Here is a 27,097-nt window from a genome sequence, read left to right as displayed (position 1 = left end):
GTTGTGAATAGTGGTTTAATGTGAACATGTAATTCCCATGCATTTTAAATGCAAGGAACATTTTGACCACAATATGCTTAAAAATGTTAGGAACTTCCGAATGTATGTGTGTGTTCAGTGTGCTTATTCAGTAGTGTAGTAATATATCTTGATGTTTATGTCTGTCAGGTTGAATATTCGCAGTGTCAGATGATTTTTGTCTGTAGTGTGTGTGAGGTTAGTTTAGAGGGATGACATGTCTATGCACTGTACCAACACATTTGTGTCAATCAGTATTATTTAGAAGAATTCTTATTTTTTGTAATAAAAGAGTAATATCAGAAATAGAATTTTATTTTTGTTACATAGATATTATTGTGTGATGAAAAAGAAACATGTATGTTTTTATATGCAGTATATAAATTAGTTTTTTCTTGTCTTACCATGCAGCCCCCTTGAGTTGCTTGTGTAAATGTTTTGGATGTTGTCATACTGTAACGAACAAACAGCCATTAAAAAAGTCATACAGCCTTTCATGAATGTCTTTAATTCATTTATACAAAAGGTAATTTTCTAACGAATATGGTACGGCCGTGACACCAAGAAATCCTACCAGTGGCTGGAAAAGGTTGGACTGAAAGACAGCACAGAAGCACTAATCATGGCGGCACAAGAACAGGCCCTCAGTACAAGATCAATAGAAGCAGGGGTTGACCACACCAGACAAGACCTCAGGTTCAGGCTGTGCAAAGATGCTCCTGAGACAGTTCAGCACATAATAGCAGGGTGTAAGATGCAGGCAGGAACAGCGTAAATGCTTCAAACCGAGCATCATAATGGGGAAGAAAGGTGATTTAAGTGGCATGGTTGTTGGTGCCAGACGATCTACTGGGATTTTCACACACAACCATCTCTAGGGTTTACAGAGGATGGTCCAAACAAGTGAAAATATCCAGTGAGCAGCAGTTCATCTTCTGATGGCTACTTCCAGCAGGATAACACACCATGTCACAAAGCTCAAATCATCTCAAACTGGTTTCTTGAACATGACAATGAGTTCACTGTACTCCAATGGCCTCCACAGTCGACAGATCTCCAATAGAGCACCTTTGGGATGTGGTGGAACGGGAGATTCTCATCATGGATGTGCAGCCGACAAATCTGCGGCAACTGTGTGATGCTATCATGTCAATATGGACCAAAATCTCTGAGGAATGTTTCCAGCACCTTGTTGAATCTATGCCACCAAGAATTAAGGCAGTCCTGAAGGCAAAAAGGGGTCCAATCTGGTACTAGCAAGGTGTACCTAATAAAGTGGCTATCAAGTGTATTTATCTAGTATGTTTTTCCTGGACTGCAACCTCCAACTTTCCTGACATGAGTCAACTTTTCACAATTTCACCTAGCAACTTCACAGTTCACGTCAGGTATGGAGTCCTATAAACTTGACACTGAGTTTCCAAAGTAATTCAAGATATACTGTATAAGGAGAGGAAATACAAGCGGTTCTATGTGGTTAAACTTGTGTGTAGAGTTTAGCAGTAGTCCATGATGTGCCACCAGTGACCTGACATGTTGCAGGTCAGACTGTGGAGGGCGTTGCAGTCAGCAGCTACTCTCCTCTCTGAGGGAATGTAACACAGAATTCCTGCCTGGAACAAAAGGACCTGTTAACCAGACAGCCACATGGGAAGCACCACAGAGGGGTTATTGTGTATGGGTGAAAACTTTTTTTCTTTGTTTTCTCCCCCCTCCCTTGAATGCTGACACTCTAATTCACCAACACCTTCACAACACAGTGTGGCGTTGAGCTACTGGGGGAATATTAAATCAGTGTGTCATTCTCTTCCTCTAAAAATATAAATACTGTACTGTATGTTGGGAATTATAGTGTGTATACAGTGATGTGTTCATGTGCATGTTTGCTAAAGTGCTCCAGGTGTAAAAGATTGTTTTAAAATGTAGTTTTCTGTCTTAAACTCTTGACAATGCCACTGTCTTTTTCGCAGGGGAAAGGGCTATAATTACATGTAGTTTGTCCACAGTATCTGCCTTCTCCTATCAAAAGAGAAAAACGCTTTTCCTCTCAATCCCCGAGGGGGCTATGACAGCCCCTATACCCCTAGTCCCGCCCACCCACTCTGCCCTATCTCAGGCATTAACATGCAAAAAACAACATAAGTCACGGAAAACCAAATCATGACAAAATAAGGAATCCACAAACAGTTTTTTGGGGGAATTAACAGTGGATGATGCGTCGGGCCCGTGCAGGCGTGCTAACCTGGCGATGGGCTAAGGTTTAGAAATATGAGGGGGGGTTAACAATGGAAAAGTTGTGTTTGTGAACAGGTTGGGAAAAGTTTTGGCCACAAAAAAAGTTGCAGCGCTTGCACGGATGCGGTTTCGGGAATCGACAACATGTAAGTTTTGATAACAGAGTAGCTCTCATCTACCTACTGACTGATGAGTTTATCCACTCATTACCGTGCTGTGTGAAGCTTTGCCAACTATTTAGTTTTAAAACAGTGATTGTTTGGAGGTTTTTGTGCCGTAAGGCTGCGTGGGGGGAAATGGACCACAACTCCAGAAGGTGCTCGGGGCTGTGATATCCGTGGAGTTAAAAATGTGTGTGTGAAATCTAACAAAGAAAGACATGAACAATGGCAGAAAGAGAGAGGAAGAAAAGTGTGTATCGCAGCGTCTCTTTCAAAAAGTTGGGGTCCTGGAGCGCCAACAGGAGTGAGGAGCAACAACACAAATCAGAGGATTTGGAGGCAGCTGGCGTCGCCCTTCCCCCGGAGCCCAGCAAAGCAGAACAGCACTTGGCGACGCGTAATGTCAGTGTGTCAAGAAAAGTTTCCAAAATCTGTGCCACCACCACCACCGCCGTCCTCCCGACCGCAGATCGAAAGAGAGGCTCCTCCACTCCTCTCTCCTCTATTTCTCCATCCATCCGACAGCTCACTGAGAAGTTTAGCAGCAGCAGGAGCAGCAGCAGCAGCGGCTCCTCCGGGACGCACAGAGCCTCACCGGGAGACGGCGCAGCAGTGACGCGGGGGAGCAGCACTCTTCCCCGGGCCAGGGGCTCCAGGACAGACAGGTCTCCGGCTCGTAAATCTTTTCACGAGGACAGCAGCAGTGGTGGTGGATATTTCCATGATAGTGATACTGCTACTGCAGAGTCACAAAGAGACAATAAAGTGCAAACGTTTCAGTCTGACACTGACTCTGTGTCAGGCTCGGATTTGGAGAGGAAAAGCGAGAAGCGGATTTTTACACGTTTATCATCCGACAGCAGCTCTGGTAAGAGAGATTATTCACACATCAATGCATGTCCCTCTGATCCCAGAAAGACTTTGACTACAGATGAGGAGGATGATGTTGCTAGTAGAGGGGTTCCCCCACCCTGCAAATCTCACAGAAAGTATCTCTCCACACACCACAGTGACTTTATTCCCCTGCACTCTGACAAGTGGCCCAGTGTCACCAAAATTAGACAGATTTTTGATGAGAAACAAGACAAAACTAGGCAACAACACAAAGCTGACTCTTATGAGTATTTAAAGGCAGCCGGCAGAGGACATCTACATGATCCCAGCTCAAGTGAGAGTGCTCCTCTCTCTGATAGACATGAGAGACTCTCAGCTAATGAAGCCAGTAGCCTGTGTATAGCTGGAGCACAAAGCAGAGAAAGCAGCACTGATAAAGAGAGTTTTAGTCACGGTATGGACTTTTATTCCAAAGCTGACCACCAACAGTTCTCAAACGATGAGGAGGCAGACTTAGAGGCACAAAGTTCTGCTAACAGCAAAGTTTCTGGCAGAAACACTTTTAAAAGCAGCAGCAGTAGCAGTCGCAGTTGCACTGGGGGTAGTCACTACCAAAGGATTAACCCATCTCCACACAGATCTCATAGTCCAAGCACTGAGGCAGAGGCTGCCCACAAGACCCTCAGGACGACAGAGCTGACATCTGACCCCAGCCCTGACCTTCAACCCTCAGCTACTTCGTCTTGCAGTCGATCGGAGAGCTTGGACACCTCCTCCTGCTCCTCCTCTCTTCAGCGGCCGACAGTGAGGGAGAGAAGGGATAGACAGGGGGTCGGGCTGCCCAGGGATAGTTTACATTCCTCACATAGCTCCTCTAGAGCGCCAGCCCCCACCTCCTCCTCCCCCTCCTCTGCTCCAGCTCCAGATAAAGCCATTACCTCCTCCTCCTCTACTGTAGCTCCCTCCACCGAGCTAAGAGCCCCAGCAGGAGTTGCCTCTCCTCTCAGCTCTCGCTGGAGGTCAAGCTCTGGAGACGAAGAGGAGGAGCACATCAGGAGAAGAAGAGCCGCTGGGGGAGGCAGTTGGAGTGGTCCTTCTGGTCCTGCTCCTTCCATCCCCTACCGAGCAGGAGAAAGGGGCACCACAGAGCGGGGAGGTAGTTATTTAATCCGCTGTAAAAATGGCTGGTGGGGTGCTAAGGGTATTGGCAGGTCTTCAGGCAGTGAAGAGGACAGCCCTGGTTCTTTAGGCCCCCACAGTCGAGAGGCAGTGCGCCGCCGCTCGCTGAGAAAGAAGAAGAAGGTCAGTGGCGCTGCCCTTGCAACAGGCCGTGATGATTATGATGATCATGATGGCGAATCAGAAGACAGCGACAGTGACACGGCCTTGACGATGGAGCACTTAGAGAGGCACCACCAGCAAAACACAGGAGGAGAATTTGTGGGAACAGTATCTCGGAGCCACTCGGCGAGAGAACCCAGCAGTCACAGCAACAGAGCCAGGGTGCAGCAATGGGAGCGCATCTCCTCACCTGTGACATCCACGACACTTCCTGGTGTATCACGGGTGTCAAAGGTCAATATCCCCCCATTTGTTTCCAGTCCCGGTGGTTCACATTGCAGCAGCCGATACTCCAGCACTGAGACGCTGAAGGAGGAGGACCAGGCTGGCGGTGCCAACCGTGGAGCAAATGTGTTTTATACCACAGGTGGAGCATGTGGCAACACTAGCAGAACTGCATCCTCGTCCATGCTGAGTAAAACTTACCATGGGAATTTTACCATGTATCGCTCCCCAAGCTTTGGCCATGGGGATAACTTCTCTCGTAACCCGGTGCGCATGCGCCCCAAGATCGTGCCCACAGTCCCCCCATTATCTAATGTACTTGCCAGAGAAGGCGGTGTATCCACAGGAGTTAGGGGTGGGGAGTGCTCAGCAGTACGGAAGACAACAGGTGGGGATGGGGTGGATGATAATGATAAAAATAAAATATCCATGTCCAACCCTGATATCACCTCAGAAACTATGTCCCTCTTAAGCTTTCTGAAATCCGACCTTTCAGGGCTCAAGGTGCGGAAAACAAGTGGAGACAAATCCGGGGTCTCAGAGGGGTCACCGGTGTACAGGATGGGCTCGCGGTCTCATGGCGGTACCCTGCTAACTTCTGGTCATCGCCCGTCACTGAAAGACCTGACTGCCACCCTGCGTCGTGCAAAATCCTTCACTTATTCAGACAAACCCACAACAAATGTGAGGTGTTACTTGACAGGCGGCGCCACGAAGAGGAGCTCCTCTGAGCAGCAGCTTGACTTTGATGGAGAGGGGGATGGAGGGAGGGTGACAGTGTCAGACAGGGAAGTAGAAAGTGATGGGGGTGATTTTAGGGTTGGGAGGAGACAAAGAATGAGGGAATATGGATTTGATGATGAGGATGAGGAAAGGATGCCAACTCCGTTGCAGGAGAGGTACGTTCAGGAGGCCAGGCAGGTCATTCACGACATCTGCCAGATGAGTAGTAGAGAAGATGATGACAATGTAGATGTGAGGAGAACTGATGATGATTTGGAAGATGCATGTTTCCAGGCCAAGAAAACAAATGAGGAGATGAAGAAAGCTGGAGTGAGTGTTAAGGATCAGGCAGGGACAGATCAAGAGGCTGAGTGTAAGATCACAAAAGACAGGGATAAACATGAGAGGGAGAGAGAGAACAGGGAGAGGGAGAGGGATGGACAAAGTATGCAGTTGGAGAAGCTAAACAGCAGGGGCACAGAGTACAGGGAGAAGGCAAAGAGACAGAGCAGAGAGACAGAGAGAGCTTTACTGAAGGGCGACTCGGAGGAAAGCATGTTGTATGACCGCTCTGTGGATGAACTTTCAGGCCATGAATCTAGTTTAACTGATGAAGGGATCGTAACAGAGCCAGAGACGGGCCCCAGTGACCCCTCCGAGAGGTCTTTCCTGGGGTCAGCAGGGGTTAATTTAGGGTCACGGATTGCCAGGGATGTGCTCGGACAGCCTGTCACCGTGTGGAAGCAATCGGCTCTCCATGAGGCGGAGGGGTTCAAGCAGGAGAGAGAAGAGGTGACAGAGAACAGCATGCATTGTACAAATCGTCTGAATGAAGTCAGCGTACCTCCCTCCTCGCCTCATCCTGCCTGTGTGGCTGAGAGTGACGGTATCATCACGAACCTGAGCAGCACTGCTGGTATCAACAATGTCAACACTACCAGTGAGGAGATCAACACCAACAGTGCCGTGTCGCAGAGGTCAGCAGGCGCTGCAGGAGGAGGAGGATTTGAAGCCCCTGCGACACCAAGTTCTATCCGTCGAAGGCGCAAGTTCTCCCCTTCTGGTAATAACAACACAGGCTCTGATTCCAGCAATGGCAGTAACGCAGAGTCAACAATAGCAGCTGTTGGAAACGGGGAGTCCACAGTGTACCGCTCGCTCAGTGACCCCATGCCTCAGCGGCGCTGTTCTGCGGCAGAAGAAGGGAATAACAGTTTTTCCTCTGTAGACAGCAACTTGTTGGGATCCTTATCTGTCAAAGGAGGAGGAGGTGCTCCAGAGGCCTCTGCTGTGGCCACCTTGTCAGAATACAAAGGCAGTGTGGCCAGTGACTTGTCAGTTTCCAGTGACGGTGGGCTCCGTGATGATGGCGTTCGTGACTACAGTGGGGTGATTAGGAGCATCGTAGCTGAGCCAGGTGCAATGGACAGACTGATGACGGATGACCATGGCAATGGCAAAGCTCCTAAGAAGAAGTCATTCAGTGACCCAAGTCGCCGTAGCGACGCCCCTTTACTTTCCCAGAATGACCCTCAATGCAAAGGCCAGACCAGTAGCACTCAGCCAATCAGTGAGCTGGATCAACCTGGTCAGATCCTGCCTTCCAGCAGCGAGCCAATCCTGAGCGATCAGAGAGAGGAACTGTGGGAGCCTGAAGTGACGCATAAACATGCATTGCCGGCACAGCCAAACATAAATAGAGTCAAGAAAGCTCGTTCCCAGTCAGAATGCATCCCCCACTCTGATAACCGAGATGATGAGGATGATGATGATGTAATAGACCAAGGTGAAGAAGAGATAGAGGTGCATAAGTTTAACCTCAAGCTGGCTGAGGTTCTGTCCCCTAGAATGGTTCGCCGGCCCACCAGAAAGCGCCCAAACAGGCTGGCTCAGTTTTTCTCTCATGAGGACCCATTTGAGCCCCCAGAGCTGGGTTCAGAGGAGCAGGAGGATCACAGCGACCAAAGTGACCTCACCCCTCCTCTTCCCACACTGCAATCCAAACCCAAAAGCAGACCCAAGCATGTCCGCCATGCCAGCGAACCCGCCACCTTTATCCCCATCTCCCCACCTCCACAACTCCAGCCACTGAAGGAAGCGGACTGCCTCGCTGTCCGACCCACAGCAGAGCCTCCAGCTTCATTTAAGCCTCCAGGGGACGAGGCCCCGTCCCTGGAGGATGTGACCCAGAAATATATTCTGGAGCTGGGCACTGCTGAGAGCCCAGGGCCTTTACCAGCGGCCAGAGATGGAGCTGAAGGTTTGGTGGCGGCTTCAGAGGGGCCCAGCGAGACCAGCACAAGTGGAATTACAGAAGCGGGACCACTGAAGAAGAGCACAGAGGACACCACATCCACGGCTGCCCCACAGAGGACCAAACCCAGAGTGGTGAGTTCACCTCTTTTACAATTTTCAGTGCTGTGTGTGAGTGTGTGCAGGTGCCAGGCTGGCATGCTTGATGCCGTCTTGTTGCATGGTGTCCTTGAGTTCTGATGATTCATGGTTTCAACTTTGGATTCTGTTTGAGTAAGAGAAAAAGTGGGTGTGAGTGATTCATAGCCTTTTTCAGACATCTCAACTATGATGAATTTGGATTTTTAGTGTAATAATGGACGATAGATGGCCTTTGGGGTCATACTAGTCGTCTTAAAAACAGCCAATAATGTTGCACCTGTGCTTTTACGACGTGCATATTTACCCATATGGTAAATTTCAAAGTGCATTTGGGAGCAGGACGACAATACAGGAGCCATTAAAGGCTGAGCAGTGTTAAACAAACATCAGAGGATGTTATTAGGTCGATTAAACAAATCTCAGACAAAGGGCATTAAGGAGTGGGCTGAGGCCTGCTGTGTGTGTGTCTGTCTCCATTTATTTGTTTCATCCAGTATCGATTGTCTCTGCGCCAGAGTCACAGCGTCATAGAGAGGGGATATAATAAACAGTTCACCCAAACACAGCGTGGATGTGTCTGCGATGCTGCACTTACTCAGCAGTGTCTAAACATGCTGAGACTTCTGGCTTTGTTATATTATAGCAACACAGAAGGTTAACTGATTGGGTTGTGACCAAAAATCAGCATTTTGATGAATTTAATAAACAATAACTAGACGATAAATTCATGTTTTGTAAGTATTATGATAATCTTTCATTATCTAAATACGGATACATGCATACACTCTTATTTTGGTAACAGTACAGAGCAGTGGGAATCCGTCTGTCTGTGTCTGTTCCTGTGCGTACTCAATATTCTTTTATGTGTCATTTATTGCCATACACAGCTACCCTTACTCATAACACACCTCTGAATACACACACACACGCACATTTTCTATCCTGTGGGTCTGTGTGTGACTGAATAGATGTGGAGAAAGTAAAAGCAGCATTGGGATTACATCTTGTCAGGCGCCAGGACAGAAGGTCGCAGAGTTTTGCTTTCGTTACTTCATTACTGTGTTGTCTTTAATTGCAGAGACTATTTGCAGCCCTCTGCTCTGTTAGGAAGGCCAAACGTTTCCTGTGGTTACTTGTGATTTGCCACTGTATGTTTCAGTAATGCGGCGCATGTTGTTTTTATTTGCTAAAAAAAACTGTTTTGTCTCGCCCGTCACGCCTTGACTTTGACCATTTCTCACAAAGCCACTTTGCCCCCCTGTTGATATCACTTCCATCTATTGCCCTGGTCTTCATTAGTTTTGGATTGTTTTACTCCCTTGGCCTATTGTCCTGCCCAGTTGCCGTAGTGATGGTAGCAGAAGCTGGCGAGTGACCTCACCAGCCAGGAAATGGGTTTAGGGAAATGGGAAGTTGTTGTGGTTACTGAAGTGTTTGATGATGTCCAGAATTACCGGCTGGCGTGTGTGTATATGCGCGCTCCATTGTGTCGTGTGTGTGTGTGTGTATTATAAGCTGGTTTCCTCTTTCTTCGTGTGTGTGTGTGTGTGTGTGTGTGTGTATGTTGTTTGTCTGGAATATATCAATGGCCTGTTCAAACGCTTGGAGCCCAGAGTGTTGCCAACACGCTGTGTTTAGAGCACTGCTCTGGTGCATGGTGGTGGTGTGTGTGTGATTTGGACTGAATGTAATAACAACTGTGCCAAGCTAAAATGGAGCACAGACAAGCTTTGAAGAAAGAAAGGAGGAAATAAAAAGGTGAAAGAAGGAGAGAACAAGTTTTTTCTTCCTTTTCTGGAGGCTGGAGTGTGGCTCGTTTCCGCCACAGCATCAAAATCTCTCATTAATTTAATCTGTTATCTGATGTGTCACATTTACTTTTCTTCACTGCTCCTTTGTGCCCTTGTCACTTCTCCTCCTTTGTTATCCGCCCAGATGTTGGCTCAGTCAAAGCCTATAGTCTGAAGTCTGAAATACTATATCAGTATGTAGCATTTTCCACTCACACTTTCACCCCATCTCCATTTGTCTCTTTTTTAAATATCAATTCTCCAGTATCCCTCCTCCATGTTATCTTACTCTCCTCTCTGCTGTCTCTCTGGAACATTGCAGTGAAGTGAGGTCATAACGTTTGTCTTGGTGCGAGGCAGGCTGCTGAGCCGAATGTCAGGTAGGGAGAGAAAGACAGACGGAGACAAAAAAAGAAGAGAGCTGGAATACTTGGCAGCTAAAAAAAAAGTTAGAGGATCAAAATAGAACTGAGAGAGAGAGCTGAAGAATGAAACGGTGGTGGAGGGAGGGGGAGCGAGGGAATGAGTGGTAATGGTAGGAAAAGGGGAAGGTCACATGTACAAAATTAGTTTCTCAGTAGCCACCTAGATATGTTGTGATTTACTAAAGTATTTAATAGGGCTGTACTGAATAATTTGAAGTGTCAGAGCTGAATTTGTGACATTCTTTCAGTCTGTTTATTCTGTTCAAACCTGGTGTTTCTGCACAGTTGCAGAGGAAGATTTGACTACAAACCTGACTCCTGAAAAGTTGGGATGCTGTGTAAATACTTTTTGACCTATATTCAACTGAAAACAGTACAAAGACAAAATATTTAATGTTTAAAATGATACATTTTATTGTTTTTTACATAAATATGCACTCATTCTGAATCTGATGCCTGCAACATATTCCTAAAGTTGTGACAGGTGCATGTTGACCACTTTGTGACATCACATTTTCTTTTCACTGTGAATGAATGAATAATTTTTAGTTTAAATTTAGTTTTACACAAATTTTCTCACACTCAGTAACGGAAAAAAAGAAAAGGCTGAAGCTCCAGGCTCATTTTTGCTTATCCTATATCATCCAAAGGACCAATCAAATGTTTGGGCCCTTGCACTAAGACAATGCTTGTCATCATGCTTGACATCAACATATGAGACTTATCCATGAATTATGTCAAAATATTATTACATGGAGAGATGTTTTTGATAATACCTGAACAAAAAACACTGTAAGAAAAAAGTACAGGCTTTATTCATCTTTTCATGCACTGTTTTGTTCACAAATAAGTTAAAGAGGTAACCACAGTTTATACAGTCAGTGTAAAACGAGGTTCAAACAAATGGCGCTGTAGCGTGACTGAAATCAAACAGTGTCTGTAGTTTTGTTGAAAACATGTCAAACATGATACACACGTTTTATTCTTCCACTTCAAGGGTTATGATTCTTCTTAAATAAGTGCACGTGTGTATGTGTGTGTTTCCACTACTGTTTGTGTAGTTTTCACTTTAGCAGGCAGCAGGAATGTGACCCATCCTCCCTTCTCCTCTTGTTGCATAACAACTGCTTCCCAAAAGAGCTGAAGACTCCCGAGGAGTCACAAGGATGTTTGTGTGTCATGCATTAGTGACCATTTTTTAATATGGTAACATTTAAGTTTTGGTACTGGTCTTAAAACAATACTTTTCTGGGCATTTTACTTAAAGACATTGATGCTCTTTGGTAACTGGGGATAGCTGCTGATAGCTACGGGGGAAACAAAAGCGCTAGCCTCCTCCTGCTTTGGTTGCACAATGGTTGATGCACTTCCACTGTGTTGTAAATCGAGCCATCATTTTCTTGGGAGATCGAACGTGGTGGCATACAGAACTGCATAGTGAAAGCGAGGCTCACTGTAAAGGGAACCAATCTAAATGCTGATGGTGTTGTGATTCAGCAGCCTTTACAGTGTGCAATCAACATTTACATCGAAGTGATAAGCCAAAGCAAAAAAATATTTCCACTTTAACCCTTTGAAACTTGAGAAAATTGTTGTGGTTTCCTTCAAAAACATGGGCAGAAGGCAATGAGCAATGAAAGAAGAAATGACCCCAAAAAATTAGCAAGAAATTGGCAAAAAAAAGACCTGGAAAAAGTGCATACAAATATAATAATTCTGTAAAATAATTTTAAATATATAATAATGATAATTATGAATATAGCTTTCCCCCTAGCTTTTTAAAAACAATTTTCTAAATCTATTTTTTTTTTTTTTTTTTTTCAATTTGTGGAATATTTCTTAACAAGTTGCTCATTGCCTTTTTCCCCATATTTTTGAAAGAAATTGCACCATTCAGCTTAGGGTTCAAAGGTTTGAATACTTGTCAAGAAAACTGGTGTTGTGGGGCGTCGGTGGCTTAGTGGTAGAGCAGGTGCCCCATGTACAAGGCTGTTGCCGCAGCAGCCCGGATTCGAGTCCAGTCTGTGGCCCTTTGCTGCATGTCATCCCCTCTCTCTCTCCCCCTTTCATACGTAACTGTCCTGTCCATTAAAGGCAAAAAATGCCCAAAAAAATCTTTACAAAAAAAAAAGAAAACTGGTGTCGCTCCAGAATTCAAAGGGTTAATACAAGCAGCTGTACAAGAACTACCTGCCTAAATAAACCGTCTAAAATGAGCAACATTCCTATTGAAATCACGATACATGTACAATAAAAAACAAATTAAAAAGACCAAAAGTCTGGTAAGTCTAATCGATCTTACAAATCAAACCAATTGCCAGAAAAAATGATGGCATATACGTTTCTGCAAACCATGGATATGTTACATTTGCATGTTAATATGTTGTGGAAACACTGAAGCTTTACATTTCATACAATACTGTGGTGTACCTGTGGTTGGCTTTAGACTCAACAACCACTTAGTTATGGAGAGGCCTTAAAGACCTGGTTTGGGGAGCTCAATCACAGCACGAAAAGCAGTGATGTCTCTGTATGAAAAGAACAGCCTTTGGTCACTACAAAACACTCTTGTTTGGAGCCTAAAAAGCCAATAGACACACAGCAATGACTCTCTAAAAGCGGTTGTGTTGTTTGTTGGTCTCAAACAGTGGTCTGCAGCTTGGCAGTCATCTCGCTTTGATGACACGCCATCCACAATCCCCTCTACCTCCAGAAAACAAAATCACAATGCCAACATTTTCATCAAATGGGCTTTAGTGACACATTTTCCTCAAACGGATACCAAGCCATATTAGTATGTGTTTTATGTATTTCTTCATATCCTTGAAACGAACAAAGGGCAGTTGTCTTCATACCTCTCCTTCTATCTTGCAAAGTGACTCACCTAAAGCAATTTCTAAAAGGTCATGTACTCCCTTTCATCTTATTGATGAAACAAGCGCAGGTTTAAAGAGGATGCGAGCTGAGAGGGTAATGGGAGGAAGAGAGCAGGAAATAGAGAGCCCGAGAGAAAGAAAAGAAAGACAGACAGATTGGTTCGTGCTCCGCTCTGCATGGATTAGGTCTAAAAGCACAGTGTTTATAGCTTCAGATTTATGACTGACTTTGTTTTTATCAGGCCACCCACATGGAATCAAATACTTTGCCTCTGCCCGGTCTTTCTTTTCTTTCTTTCACTCCCCGCTCCTCCCCAGATGTAGTTGTGCAGCAGAGGAACAGTAAAGGTAAAGATAGTGAGGCAGTGAGGTGTCTCGCTCTTGGCTTGAAAGTTTGAAAAATTACTGAGAGGCTAAAAGAGGCTTTTTAGAGTAGGGATGTTTGGGGCATTCTCAGTTAAACAAACACAACCACATCAGAATGAGCTTGTTTGGTCTAATCTGTCTAATCCGACACGTTATTGGGAACACACCAGAGGGGGAAAAGGGGATCACTATAGCAGAGACGATGAATTTTAAAGTGATCTATCACCATAGAAGTTAATATCATCCCTCTCATATTGAATAAAATATCTTTCGGGGTTGCTAATGGACCCCTGCTCTGCTATTAAAATGAGTCATCAAACATTTTTATTTTGCGATCAATGGAGAGGAAGCAGCTTAATCTGGCTCCTTTGAACACAGACTTTAAAGTAAAGGTAAAGGACACATTGCACACACACATAAAGGATATAGTGGGGGTGTTGGGGGTTCTTTCGTAACGTGCAAAGGTCAACCCCGGTTTAGCGACATCCAGAAAGTGAGGGATGCTGAGCGAGGTAAAGGTGAAGGACGGATGAAAGGATGAGGATGTGGTGAAAGGTCGTCATGACTCAGCAGATGAGAGGGAGAGGTGGGATCAATCAGATGATCAGAAGAGCACACTGCAGATATCTTTGGCTCTTCAGTGACACACAGGCAGCCTCTGACATTTTGAATTTACTCATGCCAGGTTACGCAACGAACTGTACCTAAAAGCATAGAACAAAAAGAATTTATCAGTGTACTGAGAGCATGGAGATCTTACTGGTTGCGTAGATCGGGTGTTACAGCATTATGTTTCTTATGGTTTCCAAGAGCAGAACTTTGCAGAGAGAACATCTCCTACCTCCAGCCATCCTGTCCCCTACTCACACACACACACACACACACACACACACACACACACACACACATACATACACACACACACACACACACACACAAATGTTTTGCCTGTCTCTCTGCCTCTCACACACAATATTGCTTTTGGGACAGGCACAACAAAAATGTTTGGTGTTCCTCTGAGTAAGAGTGAGTGTGTGTGTGTGGGGGGGGGGATGATTTAATAATAGACCTATTTGGTTTGACAGAGGGGGCAATTTCATAGATGCTAAAGTAATTTTGATAGAGCACTGAAGCCAATTGTGTATATATAACTTTGTTTGTGGTTAACAAGCTCCTTGCTGAGTGAGAGTCCATTATATTGTGTTCTGTAGCACATCCATGCCCCCAGTAACAGCGCCGTGCTTTGAAGCCAATTTTACATCGTGGCAAAACCGTGGAAGCGTGAGCGTCACAACCCCCTGCGAAATGACTTGTTTCACTATCTGGATTTGATGCGTTTGGTCCCGTAACATTTTGAAAGTCTTGAAGACACTCACAGTTAAATAATTTCATCTCCATTCAAGTTTGCGGAGAGGTAAACCGGAAGATTGGCCACTCTGCCGGTGGAAGTCTTTAGTGCACATGCTCTGTGGGCTCCGTGAAGATCTGGGTAATTTCATATCGTATCCAGTTCTCTTCATACATCCATGAGTCCATTTACCTTTCTAGCTTTCCATTACCTTTGTCTCTTGTGGAAGTTTATGACTTTCATACCTCTTATATCCATGCAGCAAATATGAAGTTAAAGCCAGGAGCTGGTTAGCTTAGTTTAGCATAAAGACTGGAAACAGCCTGCCTGGCTCTGTACAAAGCACCTACTTTGTGCCTACTACTAGCACCTCTAAAGCTCACTAATTAACATGTCACTTCTTGTGTCTATAATCCATGCACAAATTGAATATTAGAACAACATTTTGCGGGGGGTTATGTAACCACCTGCAGTCTCCGCTGTGCTGATTGCCTGGCAGCTGCTTACAGTCGAGAAATACGTCACACCGGCACGTACGGGTTGGCCTACTTCGCAAAATGTCAAGGCTGTGCTGCCTTTTGGGGGATCAAAAAGCCAACGATCTTGTTGATGTCAATGCAGTTTGACATGTGACGTGTAATTTTGACATGTCTCTAAGCATGGAATTCTTGTTCAAATAAACGTTTGTCTTACAGTCATGTCTAATCATGTTTTGTGGCCTTGCCTGAACCTGACTGTTCACACTACCTTAACAAATTAAGGTTGATCGCCATCATGTGCCTTCAGGCTTCCCCCATCCAAGCAGATGACTGGCCCAGCACAGTGAACAGCTGTTGCTATATCTGGACATCTATGTTTGATTAAATCACCAGGGGCCTCATTTATAAAAGAGTGCTTAGGATTCATACTAAAAGTTGACGTCCGCCCAAAAGCTGAAAATGGCGTGCGCCAAAAAATAATCTGATTTATAAAACCATGCGCAGGCACACTTGCACGCAATGTTCTCTTTATAAATCACAGACCTCCTGGAGTTGTGCGCACCCAGATCCGCCTCATATTCCGCCCTCTACACGCCCTAGTTCAACCATAAATGGTCATGCAAATCACCTCATGAATGCGATCTGCATATAAAATAGCCGGCATACGAGTGTTCTCTCGTTCTGAGTCACGGCGACAGGTGTGAGAAACGAACCAAAAAACGGAATTTCTCCGAGACTGAGCTAGAGACCCTTTAACGGGAGGTGGAGGACTGAAGAAAGATTTTATTTGGTGGCCACAGCAGCGGGATCACTAATAAAAGAAAGCAAAACAAAGTGGCAACACATCAACGCTGCTGACACTGTCAGCTGTGTCTGTCACGGACAGTGACAGAACAAAAAAAAAAGTGGTCTGATCTAAAGGTAGACCAAATATTTCTACTTCTTTACCAACATGTAGTTAATGTGTTGCTTTTAAATTTGAAGATGTTTGACATTGATGTGCGACATAAAGAATCACATTTATTAAAGGTGGAGGCAAAAAGGAGTATGTGCCAGTGCCATTTTGCGCAATTACGCAAAAGGGTCACTGCAGTATTTATATGTTTATGGCAATTAGTCTGATCAGACACCTGGCCTGAATTACAGCATGAACCAGTGGTATCCCTGTCCCAAAATACAACGTGTAATTTGAAATCCAATTCAAAGATGAAAGTGTAATAGGTGAACACGTTTCTTCATGCCGGTTTTGTCATGAACAGCACATGTCTAAGTAGGGCTGATGAAATGAGTGTAACGGTTGTGCTTAATGGCTGTATTTCAAGACATGATAAATGCACTGGAAATATTTAGCTAAATAAATAAATATATTCCATGCAGTTGCGCCATCCTCTCCCCCTCCTGCACTCACAGAGTGGACAATGAGACGTTGGAGGCAGTGCAGATTAAATATGTATTTAGAAAGAATTTCAATTCAGGATTTGAGTTGGATTTTACAGCGTTTTTATGAAACAATTATCACTCACTCCAAGCGCAAAATAAGGCTGCTGGATTTAATTTCAATGATAACGTGGATTTAAGGTGGATATAGCGTGACATTAAATTTGTGTGAGACATCAATAAAAATCTGACTCCACTTCTCCACCTCGCCGTCTGCGTCGCCACTTCCCAGTGTCTCCAAAATGTGCGCACGCATGACTCAGAGTTTGCTTACAGGTGCGCACATTCTCCCGCCAAGTTTATTTTTATAAATCACAACCTTTGCATGGGAAGTGGCGTAAGGCGTATTTTGTGCGTAAGCAAGCTTTTTAAATGAGGCCCCAGGTATTGTTTGGCTAAGTGTGTGTAAACAACCAACCTGTTAATTGCCATCTGTTTGATCTTAGCTGAGATTTAGCTGGAGACAGCACTCATGCAGCTTTACTGTATGACTGTGACACAGCAGCCTCCCACTCAGGCTAATGTTAGTCATCCATCAGTAGTAATTGTCACCAGCATCACTTAGTGACATTACTGACAGTGAACGTTCACATACATTATGGGCCTTAAACGTCAGTGTGTAAGCCTGGGTTAAGCTGCTACGTGATGGGTATTTTCGGCCTGTTTCTCTCCTTATGTGACTGTGTGTATGTTTCTCTCAAAAGGGGACACAGAGTTAGCGATGATGCAGTAATGCCAGTCCGGTCTATAGCTTTGAGCCAAAGCTGGAGCTACTATCTTCTATCATTTTTATGACATGGCAGAGAAATAAATCTGAGATCATCTTTTTTTTTAATGTAGGTGTAACCAACTCCACAGCCACTCTTCCCACAGTGTTAATTTAAACCGGTGTCTTTAAAGTAGAAATATGGAAACATGTTTCAACCTCCTCTGTGACGCTGTTGCCATCTATGCAGGACGCTGGATTGTTTTTGGGGGGCATGGCGATGAGAGCCTACTTTGGATGACGATTTGCTGATCTTATGTGTGACACATATCCCCCTGAAAAGGTCAGAATGTTGTTTAGATTGTTGTACAAATTAAAAAGCATGAGGAATAACTTCTTCATTCTTGAGCTTCAGAGGTGATGGTACACAGATTTTGTTACCTTTGCAGTCAGCCAGGCTAACCATGTATCCCCTGTTTCCAGTCTTTGTGCTGAGCTAAGCTAACCAGCTGCGGGCTTGAGCTACATAGCATACAGAGGTAGAGTGATATTGATCTTCTCACCCTAACCCTAACTCATCAAGAAAGCAAATCAGCTTTTTCCCCAAAATATGGAACCATTCCAGACCTCTTTACTCCTTTAAAACAGGATTGAACAAGTCTACACTTGCTAGTCTACACTATAGATCACATTACGATAGTAGCAACACTAATATTGGTAATTCAGGTTTAAATCCTCGGCCTAGAGAAGTGTAAGAATAATCTCCACTGACATACAGTGTCGCTGCGAACAAATCACAACATGAGGCTTCATCTGGTTTCTCACAGTGGGAAAAAACTCTGTGGGAAAATTGTTTTGGACGTCCTTGCCCTTGGTTGGTGACAGTTGCAGTATGCTTTGAAAATCTTTCACTTTCCTTTTCTGAAGGACTGTCCTTGGTTCTTTTTTTGTTTGTTTGTAGCTTGCCAGTAGAAATTCATGACAGTTTAAACCTGTGAAGAGTGGCTATTTAGGTTCTTCTATCTTATTTCCCTCTTTGTTATCCTCATTGCTTGCCCCAGTGGCTCCCCTCCTCCTGACTGTCTCTTTCTAACTCTCTCAGTCTGTGTGGATCCACCCAGTCTAATTACAGAGCAGTCTGCTTATGTAAGGAAAGCCTCCTCTGAAACAGCACTTTCTAGCAGAGCTGCTATTTCAGCTTTTCGTGTGCACAAGTAGATTTCTACAAACTGAAGTGTGTGTGTGTGTGTGTGTGTGCATTCAAATAATGGATGATGAATAATGGCTTCACAGAGTTATTACCCTACTTTGAAAATGGGGTCATCTGTTAAAGATTGTTTGTATGTGTGCCAAAGATATACAGTACGGTGGTGTATCTTTAGCAGGGTCGCTCTCAGTCGTGTTAGTCTTCCTTGTATTCCAGCCCGGGTCATACTTCTGCAGTCCACGTGGCCAGGAAGATGTGTGACAGTTTGAGTTTGCAGTTTGTTTATAATTCACCTGAAGTTTACAGTACAGCTGCTGCCAATTGATTTCTTAGAAAAGGAAAGAAAATGGAAAAAAGCTACTGTAAAAATGCCACAGAATACTTTACACACCAGGAAAAATCCGTTCCAGAAACACAGAAGAAGTGGAGTGATAACAACTGGTACAGCTGCACACACAGATTAGGTCCATTTGTTTAACCTGTAAGAATTTAACTTGTAGTTATAGTATAAAATCTGGTGGGCACCAGACTGTATACGTATGCAACATGTTTATGCAAGGTCAAGAGAGAAGTTAGAAATTTATTTATTTTTTTTGTTGCTCATTTTAGATAAACAATTGAGTGTTTATCATTGTGAATGTGTGAATGGGAAAGTGATTTTGCACACAGCGAAATCAGCTTGTCTCACAAACTGGTGCTGCTCCACAATTTGGATACTTCCATGTAGTACACAGCGCACACTATGAACTTACTTGCATTGTGCGTGAATTTCTATAGGTTAGCGTTGTCTTAAATCGAACATGGCTGTTGTGCACTCACCGGAAATGATGATTGCAACCAGGGAGAACATCGCCAACATTTGTCCAACCTTTATTGTCAGCAGAATTTTAAGATATTTGACTTGTGTCCCAGGATATTTTACACAAATACACACAAATACAAGAATATAAAACATTAAACCACACAACAAAACCCTACGACAAACGCTACATATCACATCGGACATTACCAAGAGTGGACGCGGTGCAACAAATTTATCATTCTCTATTATATTCCGTGTTCAGTACACTGAGGCTACAGCACTTAGAACCCACAATCTGATTTAATAGGTTGACAGACTGAGAAACAAAGGAGTTCCTCGACCTGTCACCCTCTAAATTATCTGCTGGCTTGTTTGCTTGTTCACCAGAGCAACAACTGCAGCTTCTTGGCCACAATTTTAACAACTTTGGTGGCTCCTTCCCTCTTGGCTACGTAGCCAAGATGGTGACCATTGAGGGTGAAAGTAAGCCGTGTCCGGCATTCCACACTCCACTCTTTGATCGCTATGAATACACCATCCGGGCACTCATAGTGCACTGCATTTTGCTATACTTGTCAGTGTGATCACACTTTGAGCACTCAAGATAGCAAGTGTAAGTACAGAAGAACAAGAATGTGGACACAGCTTTAGAGCCCAATCCTTCCCTGTAAAGGCCCAGACACACTGCGTTTTAAGAACTAGTGGCGATGAAGGCTGATGTCGCCTCATGTTGCCTGTGTCTCAGCCAAAAGGTTGCACTTAAATACACAACAAAGACTACAGCCAACAGCTAACTACCACGTACGTTCTGTGCCTGCATGAGAGGACATAACTCTCCATACCAGCAGGCAGCGGTAGTCTGTATTTGTCATTCATAAAGGAAGACCAGAAGACCAACAGAACGAATTCAAGACGCTAGTTAGCCAGTTAGCACATTAACAACACACCCTGATGCTGAACAACCAAATGTATATTTACTGTGTGCTAGCGAACAGAAATATCAACAATAACAGGCCAGCTCTCTTGACTTTGGCCGTTTTTTTACTTACCTCACTTCTGTTTTTCTTCTTGTGCACTGAGCTGAACTGCCAATTAAAGTGATTTCGTTTGCCAACAGGCTCCACTGTCTCTGACACTGATTCCACATGCTGAATTGGCAGGAAAGAAAATCGACAAGGGCTGACTAGTGCCAACAATGCGAAACACACCGCAAAAACTAGGGCAACAGACGCTCACCGAAAGCCTGACATTGACCGATGGCCAACTGTCCATTTAATGTGTCAAGGTTCTAACACATTTTTAGCTTTAGGGACCACTCAGTCCAGTATTTGAACTTCACTGCCCAATGACAACTCACTTTCAGAGCCCCCTTTAACTAGTTGACTACTTAATATGTGACGTACTCTGCTGTGCATATTGTAAATCAGTGAGTCCATTTATTGCAACCTGCATATCATATTTTGATAATGGAAGAAACAAACACTGTATTGAATATCCAAAGCTGCTGGGTTTCTGGAATCAAAGAATAGCTTGTCAAATGCCATAACACTGTCATGGACACACTCACAGAGCAGACAGAGTGGACAGTATTACCTTATTATGTATACATATGCTACAGTGGTTTGTGTATGCACATATCTTTCTGTGACTGTCATAAAAGTGCTGCCGGCATCTCCCCCAGTCATACAATGGTACAACTGTGTCACCCATACAACGTGTAGCATAGCATAGTTTGCAGCGTGGTCGGACACACACACATACACACACACACATTGAGTAATACAGGGTTTAGGCCTTGGTCTAACTGTGGGTTGACTGGGCCGTTGAGTCCTGTTCTCTCACTTGTCTTTTGTCCTCCGGAGAAACATGACATTAGAAACACTCGGCTTTTTCCTTCCCTCTTTGTTTCTGTCCTCATCTTCCTCTCACCCTCTCTGCCGTCCGTCTTATGGCATCAGTCCGTCGCTTTGGATCATGCTCTAGCTGCCAGTTGAGAAAGTCTCTTCAAAATGGGAACGGGAGAAGCTGGAAGTGTCGGAGCGTTGTTCCAGAGTGGCTGCTGGGATCTCGGATTAAGGCGCAGGGAGAGGAGGAAGATGTTTGGAGAAGAGAGACGGGAGCGGCGAAGGCCAAGGAAGCCTCACAGGCAGGTGGTCCTGGGTGTGTTTATGGGATGCAGTTGGTGTCATGTTGGTTTGTGTGAGTCACATCTATCTATCCGGACAGATTGTTTGAAGCTTTGGTGGATCCAGTTAAGTAGTGTAGATTTCATTCAACAGTGGGTTGTCTTACTGTCAATTAAAACTTTTAGAATTAACCAAAAAGTGATGTAAGTGTGTGTGTGCTGAGTTGGAGGTTAGATTAGTCTTGCAATGCTTAACTCTTTGCTTAGCTTGATAATGATGTCACCCCTATAAAGTGGATGACATCATTGTCGGTTAACATGCCCCTCATGGTTGCGATTGTCCTGAAGGAATTAAGTCTCATGAGTCTCCAGTTTTTCAAACTATTCTCAGGGTCAGCCGAGGAGAAAATGAAACGTGCTACAAATCACTGGTCCAATAAATTTGTTAAAAGTGGATTACTCACATAGCAACTTTAATTTGTTTCTGGATCTGGCCCCTGTACAGTACAGTACAGATTTCCAATGACATGAGAGAAAAGAGTGCTCTTTTTTTCTTGTATCTTTAATTCACAAAATTTTGATTTGATTTTGTTCTCAGTTATGATACTTGACATAAATACTCAGCAACACTGAGGTATAGTGATTCAACTTGTACCTGTCTCGTTAAAGTTCATCATCTAAACCTCTTGTGCCTGGTGCTCCAAAATAAGTGTTACATGCACATTTCCAGCAGCAGTAATTAGGTGATGTTGGTAGAAAAGAATTGCACAGCCAGTATTAGCAGCAGCCGCTGCCATGCCTGAACAAAAAAAAACAAGTAGTGTTTTACAGGTAGCAGAACACTACCAGGAAGATCTTAATTGGTGTGTTCATGCAGGCAAAATTGATGCTATGAGATCAGAGTGATGTGACACATGCTTTGATCATGGCACAGACTAGTCTGAATATTTGTTCAGCTTTGTTCACTGCTACCCCACCTGCAATCTATTGGTTGATCTCCAGTTCAGAAAACACTCCCGCAGTTTCAGCATTACAGCCAAATCCAGTACAGTTAAAGTGAATGGATACCAGTTTTAATATGTAAAAAACGAAACAAAAACCTCCCACAAAATGTCTCTGTACTGCTCATATTGTGTGATCCAAGTGTTCGTAAGCCGTTAAATTTAAATTTGACCCGAAAAGACCCCATTTACACCATGTTTTTAGCCTAAATGTCAACTGTAGCCTTTCACACTTGAGCCACATGCCTGAAACAAGTACGCATGTAGCAGCTGTCTTTGGAAATTTACCGTTCTTTCACGCTTCTCTTGGTTGAAGCGTCCAGGAAAAACACATACTCGAACCATCTTTTTAAATATTTGCACCACTGAAAGAAGCTACGTTTTTTTGTCAGATAAAAGATTGTTTTACATCTGACAAAGGCACGTGTTGCTTACTGAAAATACAGCAGATCTCTCCCTGTTGTGTGTATCACTTCCAGGCAAACATTTTATTGTCTTTTCCTTATAGTCAACCTCACAGTTTGTAAGTTACCCAATCAAGGGACTGTGTTAGTGCCAAGATCTTCACATTGCACCACTGTAGCATTGAATAGGTTTGGATTTACACACTGTTTATTGTCAGTGTAAGTGTGTATGGGATTCATTATACTGTAATTATTCATCTATATAGCTCCTCTGTGCATGAGACAGAGATAATCATTGTTTCTATTTGACAGCAGCAGCATACATGTTTGTCAGACTATGAGAATAATTTGAAGGAATATATATTATATTCTCTTTTTAGATTAAAGCAAAGCATTTAATATTAAAGCCCTATTTTTACTTTTGTGAACGTTATGTACTCAATGAGTAATCAACAGCTAAATTTGGTCTCCTATCTTTGTTTTCAAATTCCCCAAAGTCCAAAACCGTGACCCATTTCCCCTCCCTGCCCCCCCTCACAGGTGAGCATGGAGAGGCTGCTGCCAACCTCTGTACTTAAGTAAAACATTTTGTCCCTAGATGAGTTTTCTCAAAACTGTGAGTCAGCCTGAAAATATGTTGACCTTACCTCAGCCAAGAAAACTTGGACCTGTGCGTGTGTATGTGTGTGTGTGTGTATTAGAGTGTGAATGAGAGAGAGACAGGAGGAGACGGAGGCATGAGAGCACTGTGTGTGATGCCAGATAATATTTTTAAAAAGGTGAAGCGACTTCTAGCTCCCCCCTCTCCCTCTGTGTGTCTTCCTGTCCCTGTCTCTCTGTCTCGTCTGTCTCACCATGTGACTGCTACCTTTGCTTTCCCTTTGTCACTCCTCATATCAGTGCTGTGGCCTGTCCAACAGAGCTGGAGGCTAATGACTTTAACAAGCTCATACAAAAACAGAACTATAAGCATTAATTTCAGACTAAGTGGTTCTCAACATTTTGGGCTGTTTTTAATCTTGAAGGCTAAACACATTGTGATGATTTCATTTAACAACTGTGTTTCACACACGATTAGAGAAATGTCAGAATAAATAAACATTTGTGAAACAGTAATATGCTTTAGTGTTTTATCAGTGTGTGTGTGTGTTTGTGTGTGAACTGTTGGTTTCAGTGACTGTGAGAATATGTGTGATAAGAAGCCATTAAATTTCACTTGAGTCACAATGTCACACATATCAATTGTGTGTATTGTTTGCATGTGGTTAAGAGCAAAATAGAGTCACTGAGTTTATAGAGTGTTTGAAAGTAGAGGTTTAAACCCTCTATAACTGTAATTAGGTTATGAGTTGATTAAAGAGTGTATTTTGCATTTGATTGTATTTTGATTTCACATCCTGTAAGACATCACAAGATAATTGACACAATAGCAATTAAAGGAATAAGCTGACGCTTTAACACTTTGTTTTTTATCCAGATTAATCAAACAAACTATAAAATGTTATATAGTGAATTTTAAATGTGCTGGCAGGTGGATTTTGTTGCCCTTTGGACAGAACCAGGCTGTCCTGTTCCCCTTGCTTCCAGTCTTTATGCTAAGCTATGCTAACCACCTGCTTGCTGTAGCCTTATATTTAACACACAGACACAAGAGTGGTATCGACCTTTTCCTCTAACTCTTGCCTAGAACAAGAATAAAAAGTGTACAACTGTAAATAGAATTACACAAATTATGTTCCAGGTAAAACTCATGCATGCAGAATTTTACCTTTCTAGTGAACTCACACATTTTGAGAGGGGAACATCACTTTGGTTGGACTGCTCATAACCTGTAGTTTTTGTGGTGTGTCCCACACTGTCTGCACTAGTTGGGACTTGTTTTTTTTTTTGGGACAGTTCAGCATGTTTAATTGGCATCAGAGCCCGTCTGTGAACGAAATCACTCTGATTGGCAGTTCAGCTCAGCGCACAAGTAATGCAGACGGAAGTGAGGAAAGTAAACAAAACAAAAGACTAGTCAATTTGAAACAAACTTGTTATATTAGGTAAGATTATTTTTTGCCACTGACTTCTTTAGCAGAAATGGTTTGTTATGGTTTGTGTTATTGTTCGGTAGCAAATGGTTAATATCCTTTGTTCTTTAAACATCTGGTTGTGTTGTTAATATGGTAACTGGTTAACTAGCGTCTTGAGTCCGTCCCGTTCATCACCCGCTTTTCCTTTTTGAATGACTTTGACAGACTACCCTTGCCTGCTGGTATGCAGAGTTATTTCCTCTCATGTACGTGTGAGGTGGCTGTAGTCTTTGTGGTGTGTTCAAGTGCAACTTTTTGGCACTTTTTTCGACACACAGGCGACTTGAGACGAAGGAACAATCAGCCTTCCTCACCACTACTTCTTTAATGTTGGTGTGTGGTGTGTCTGGGTCTATAGGCATTTGTAACTTGTAACAAAGGGTCAAGTGTAGACGTGGCGTCAGAGTTACTGCTATAAGAAGTAATCACCCTGGCTGATCCAAAAGTAATCAATCCTTTAAGTTAATGCTTAGAGTCACCATGAGTGATGGAGTCGTAGATGCGTCTCCAGTGTGTGGCGGTACTTAATTTTGACATGAATACTGCTGTTAATTTGAAATACTTGAACCAGAACCAACAATAATCATTTCTGGTGATACCAGCCACAGTCACTGCTTATGTAAGTGATGTTGGTCAGAGTGTTAAAGTTTTGTGTGTGTGTATGTGTATGTGAGTGTGTGTGGTGTCCCTCGGCTGTCTCTCGCCAAATATAACAGCAGTAATAACTATGGCAATGATGATGGTTAATGATGATGACTGCCATTTATCTGGAGATTGGAGGTATTTGTGTGTGTGTGTGTCCAGAGGTATGTTTGAAGGGCTCACACAAAGCTCCCATCACCCGGTGACAGCCAGGGGGTTGTGGGTAATCGGGTCTGTCTTTCCTAAAACAATGTAGTCCTTCTTCACTCCTCAATAGGCTTCTTATTTTCAACCAGGCCTCGACTTTTTCCCCCCTTCAAACATTTTATTCACCAGTTGGCATTTCGATTGTGTGGTTCTGAAATGTTATTGTGAAAGGAGGAGAGAAATTATTGAAGGTTCAGACAGTGTGCTACAGAGATGCCATTCACATTAAACATCACTGGAGCTCATATTTTCTCGAAAATTGACAGACGGGGACTGAATCTTAGTAACCGATCTCCAGCGCAATAAAAACAGCAGGATTTTTACCATTTAGGGACCTAAAAAAAACATGCCTGTGGTGAAATTTGGGGGCCCAGACCCAATCGTTGAGCAACCACATGTGAAATAGGAGCAGATATCAGTGCATCTGACACTTTTCACACACTCATCATAGCATTCATTGTCATTTTATTGCGCTGTGTTCATATCATCTCTGTCACAACTGTTGTATCATCTTGTTGTTCATCATCTCAGTGCACCTACAACTCTCAGCGAGAACTCACAAGGTTGTGAATGAAGGCTGAGCAGACAAAACACTCATGATAAGGAAATGCAAAGCTCCTAAAAATAGTGCACAATCTGGCCTTGATGGGAGTAGTGCATCCTTGTAGCCATTTCAGAATCATTTGTTTGCACTTTCCTTTCCAACTTTCAAAACCTGTTATGCTTTTATCACAGGTTATTATCACATGAATGAAATGAAATAAAATCTTTCTGAATATGACATTTTTACAGAATATGATGCTGCGTATACACTTCAGAATTTAGCCTGATAATGAAGCTGATTGCCATTTTGGTTCACTTGACTCAAGCTTGAATTATGGCTCTGTTAAGATAGATGAAAACGTTTCTACGAACTTACCCAGAGGAGGGCTTATGGGTAGCTGGTGGCTGTTGTGGTTCATAGGAGCATTTAATACAGTGTTTGTCATGTCAGCCATAGATATGCAGATTTAAGAGCTTCTGTTTCTTTAAGTTGTTGTCCAACAACCTGTATAGCTGTGCTGGTAGTCACCAGTTGGTTTGTGGACAGCGATTCGGAGGCGATTTTATTAGCAAGAAGTGACCATATTTGGACAAGAGGGTTGAGCTGTGGAGGAGTGAGTGAGGGGTGGATCTGATTTTTGGATTGTAGCAATGCCTCACACACATTCAAGTGGCCCTGCCCTTCAATATGCATTTTTTTCCCCAAGTGTTGTCACTGAGCCAAAGATGAAAT

The 27,097-nt window shown here is 43.5% G+C and overlaps 1 protein-coding gene across 1 annotated transcript in view; it reads left to right on the top strand.

Moving 5' to 3' along the window:
* Positions 1-2,491: 2,491 nt before the first annotated feature.
* The window catches only part of arhgef17 (Rho guanine nucleotide exchange factor (GEF) 17), an 83,800-nt gene continuing 59,194 nt past the window's right edge, over positions 2,492-27,097 (top strand). The window contains exon 1 of the mRNA XM_033632322.2: positions 2,492-7,925. Within this exon, the coding sequence (XP_033488213.1) occupies positions 2,640-7,925 (5,286 nt within the window). The 5' untranslated portion in view covers positions 2,492-2,639. The remainder of the gene's footprint in view (positions 7,926-27,097) is intronic.

This window comes from Epinephelus lanceolatus, chromosome 4 (assembly GCF_041903045.1).
Source record: "Epinephelus lanceolatus isolate andai-2023 chromosome 4, ASM4190304v1, whole genome shotgun sequence".
Lineage (NCBI taxonomy): Eukaryota > Metazoa > Chordata > Actinopteri > Perciformes > Serranidae > Epinephelus > Epinephelus lanceolatus.
This window is presented reverse-complemented; position numbering and strand designations above follow the sequence as displayed.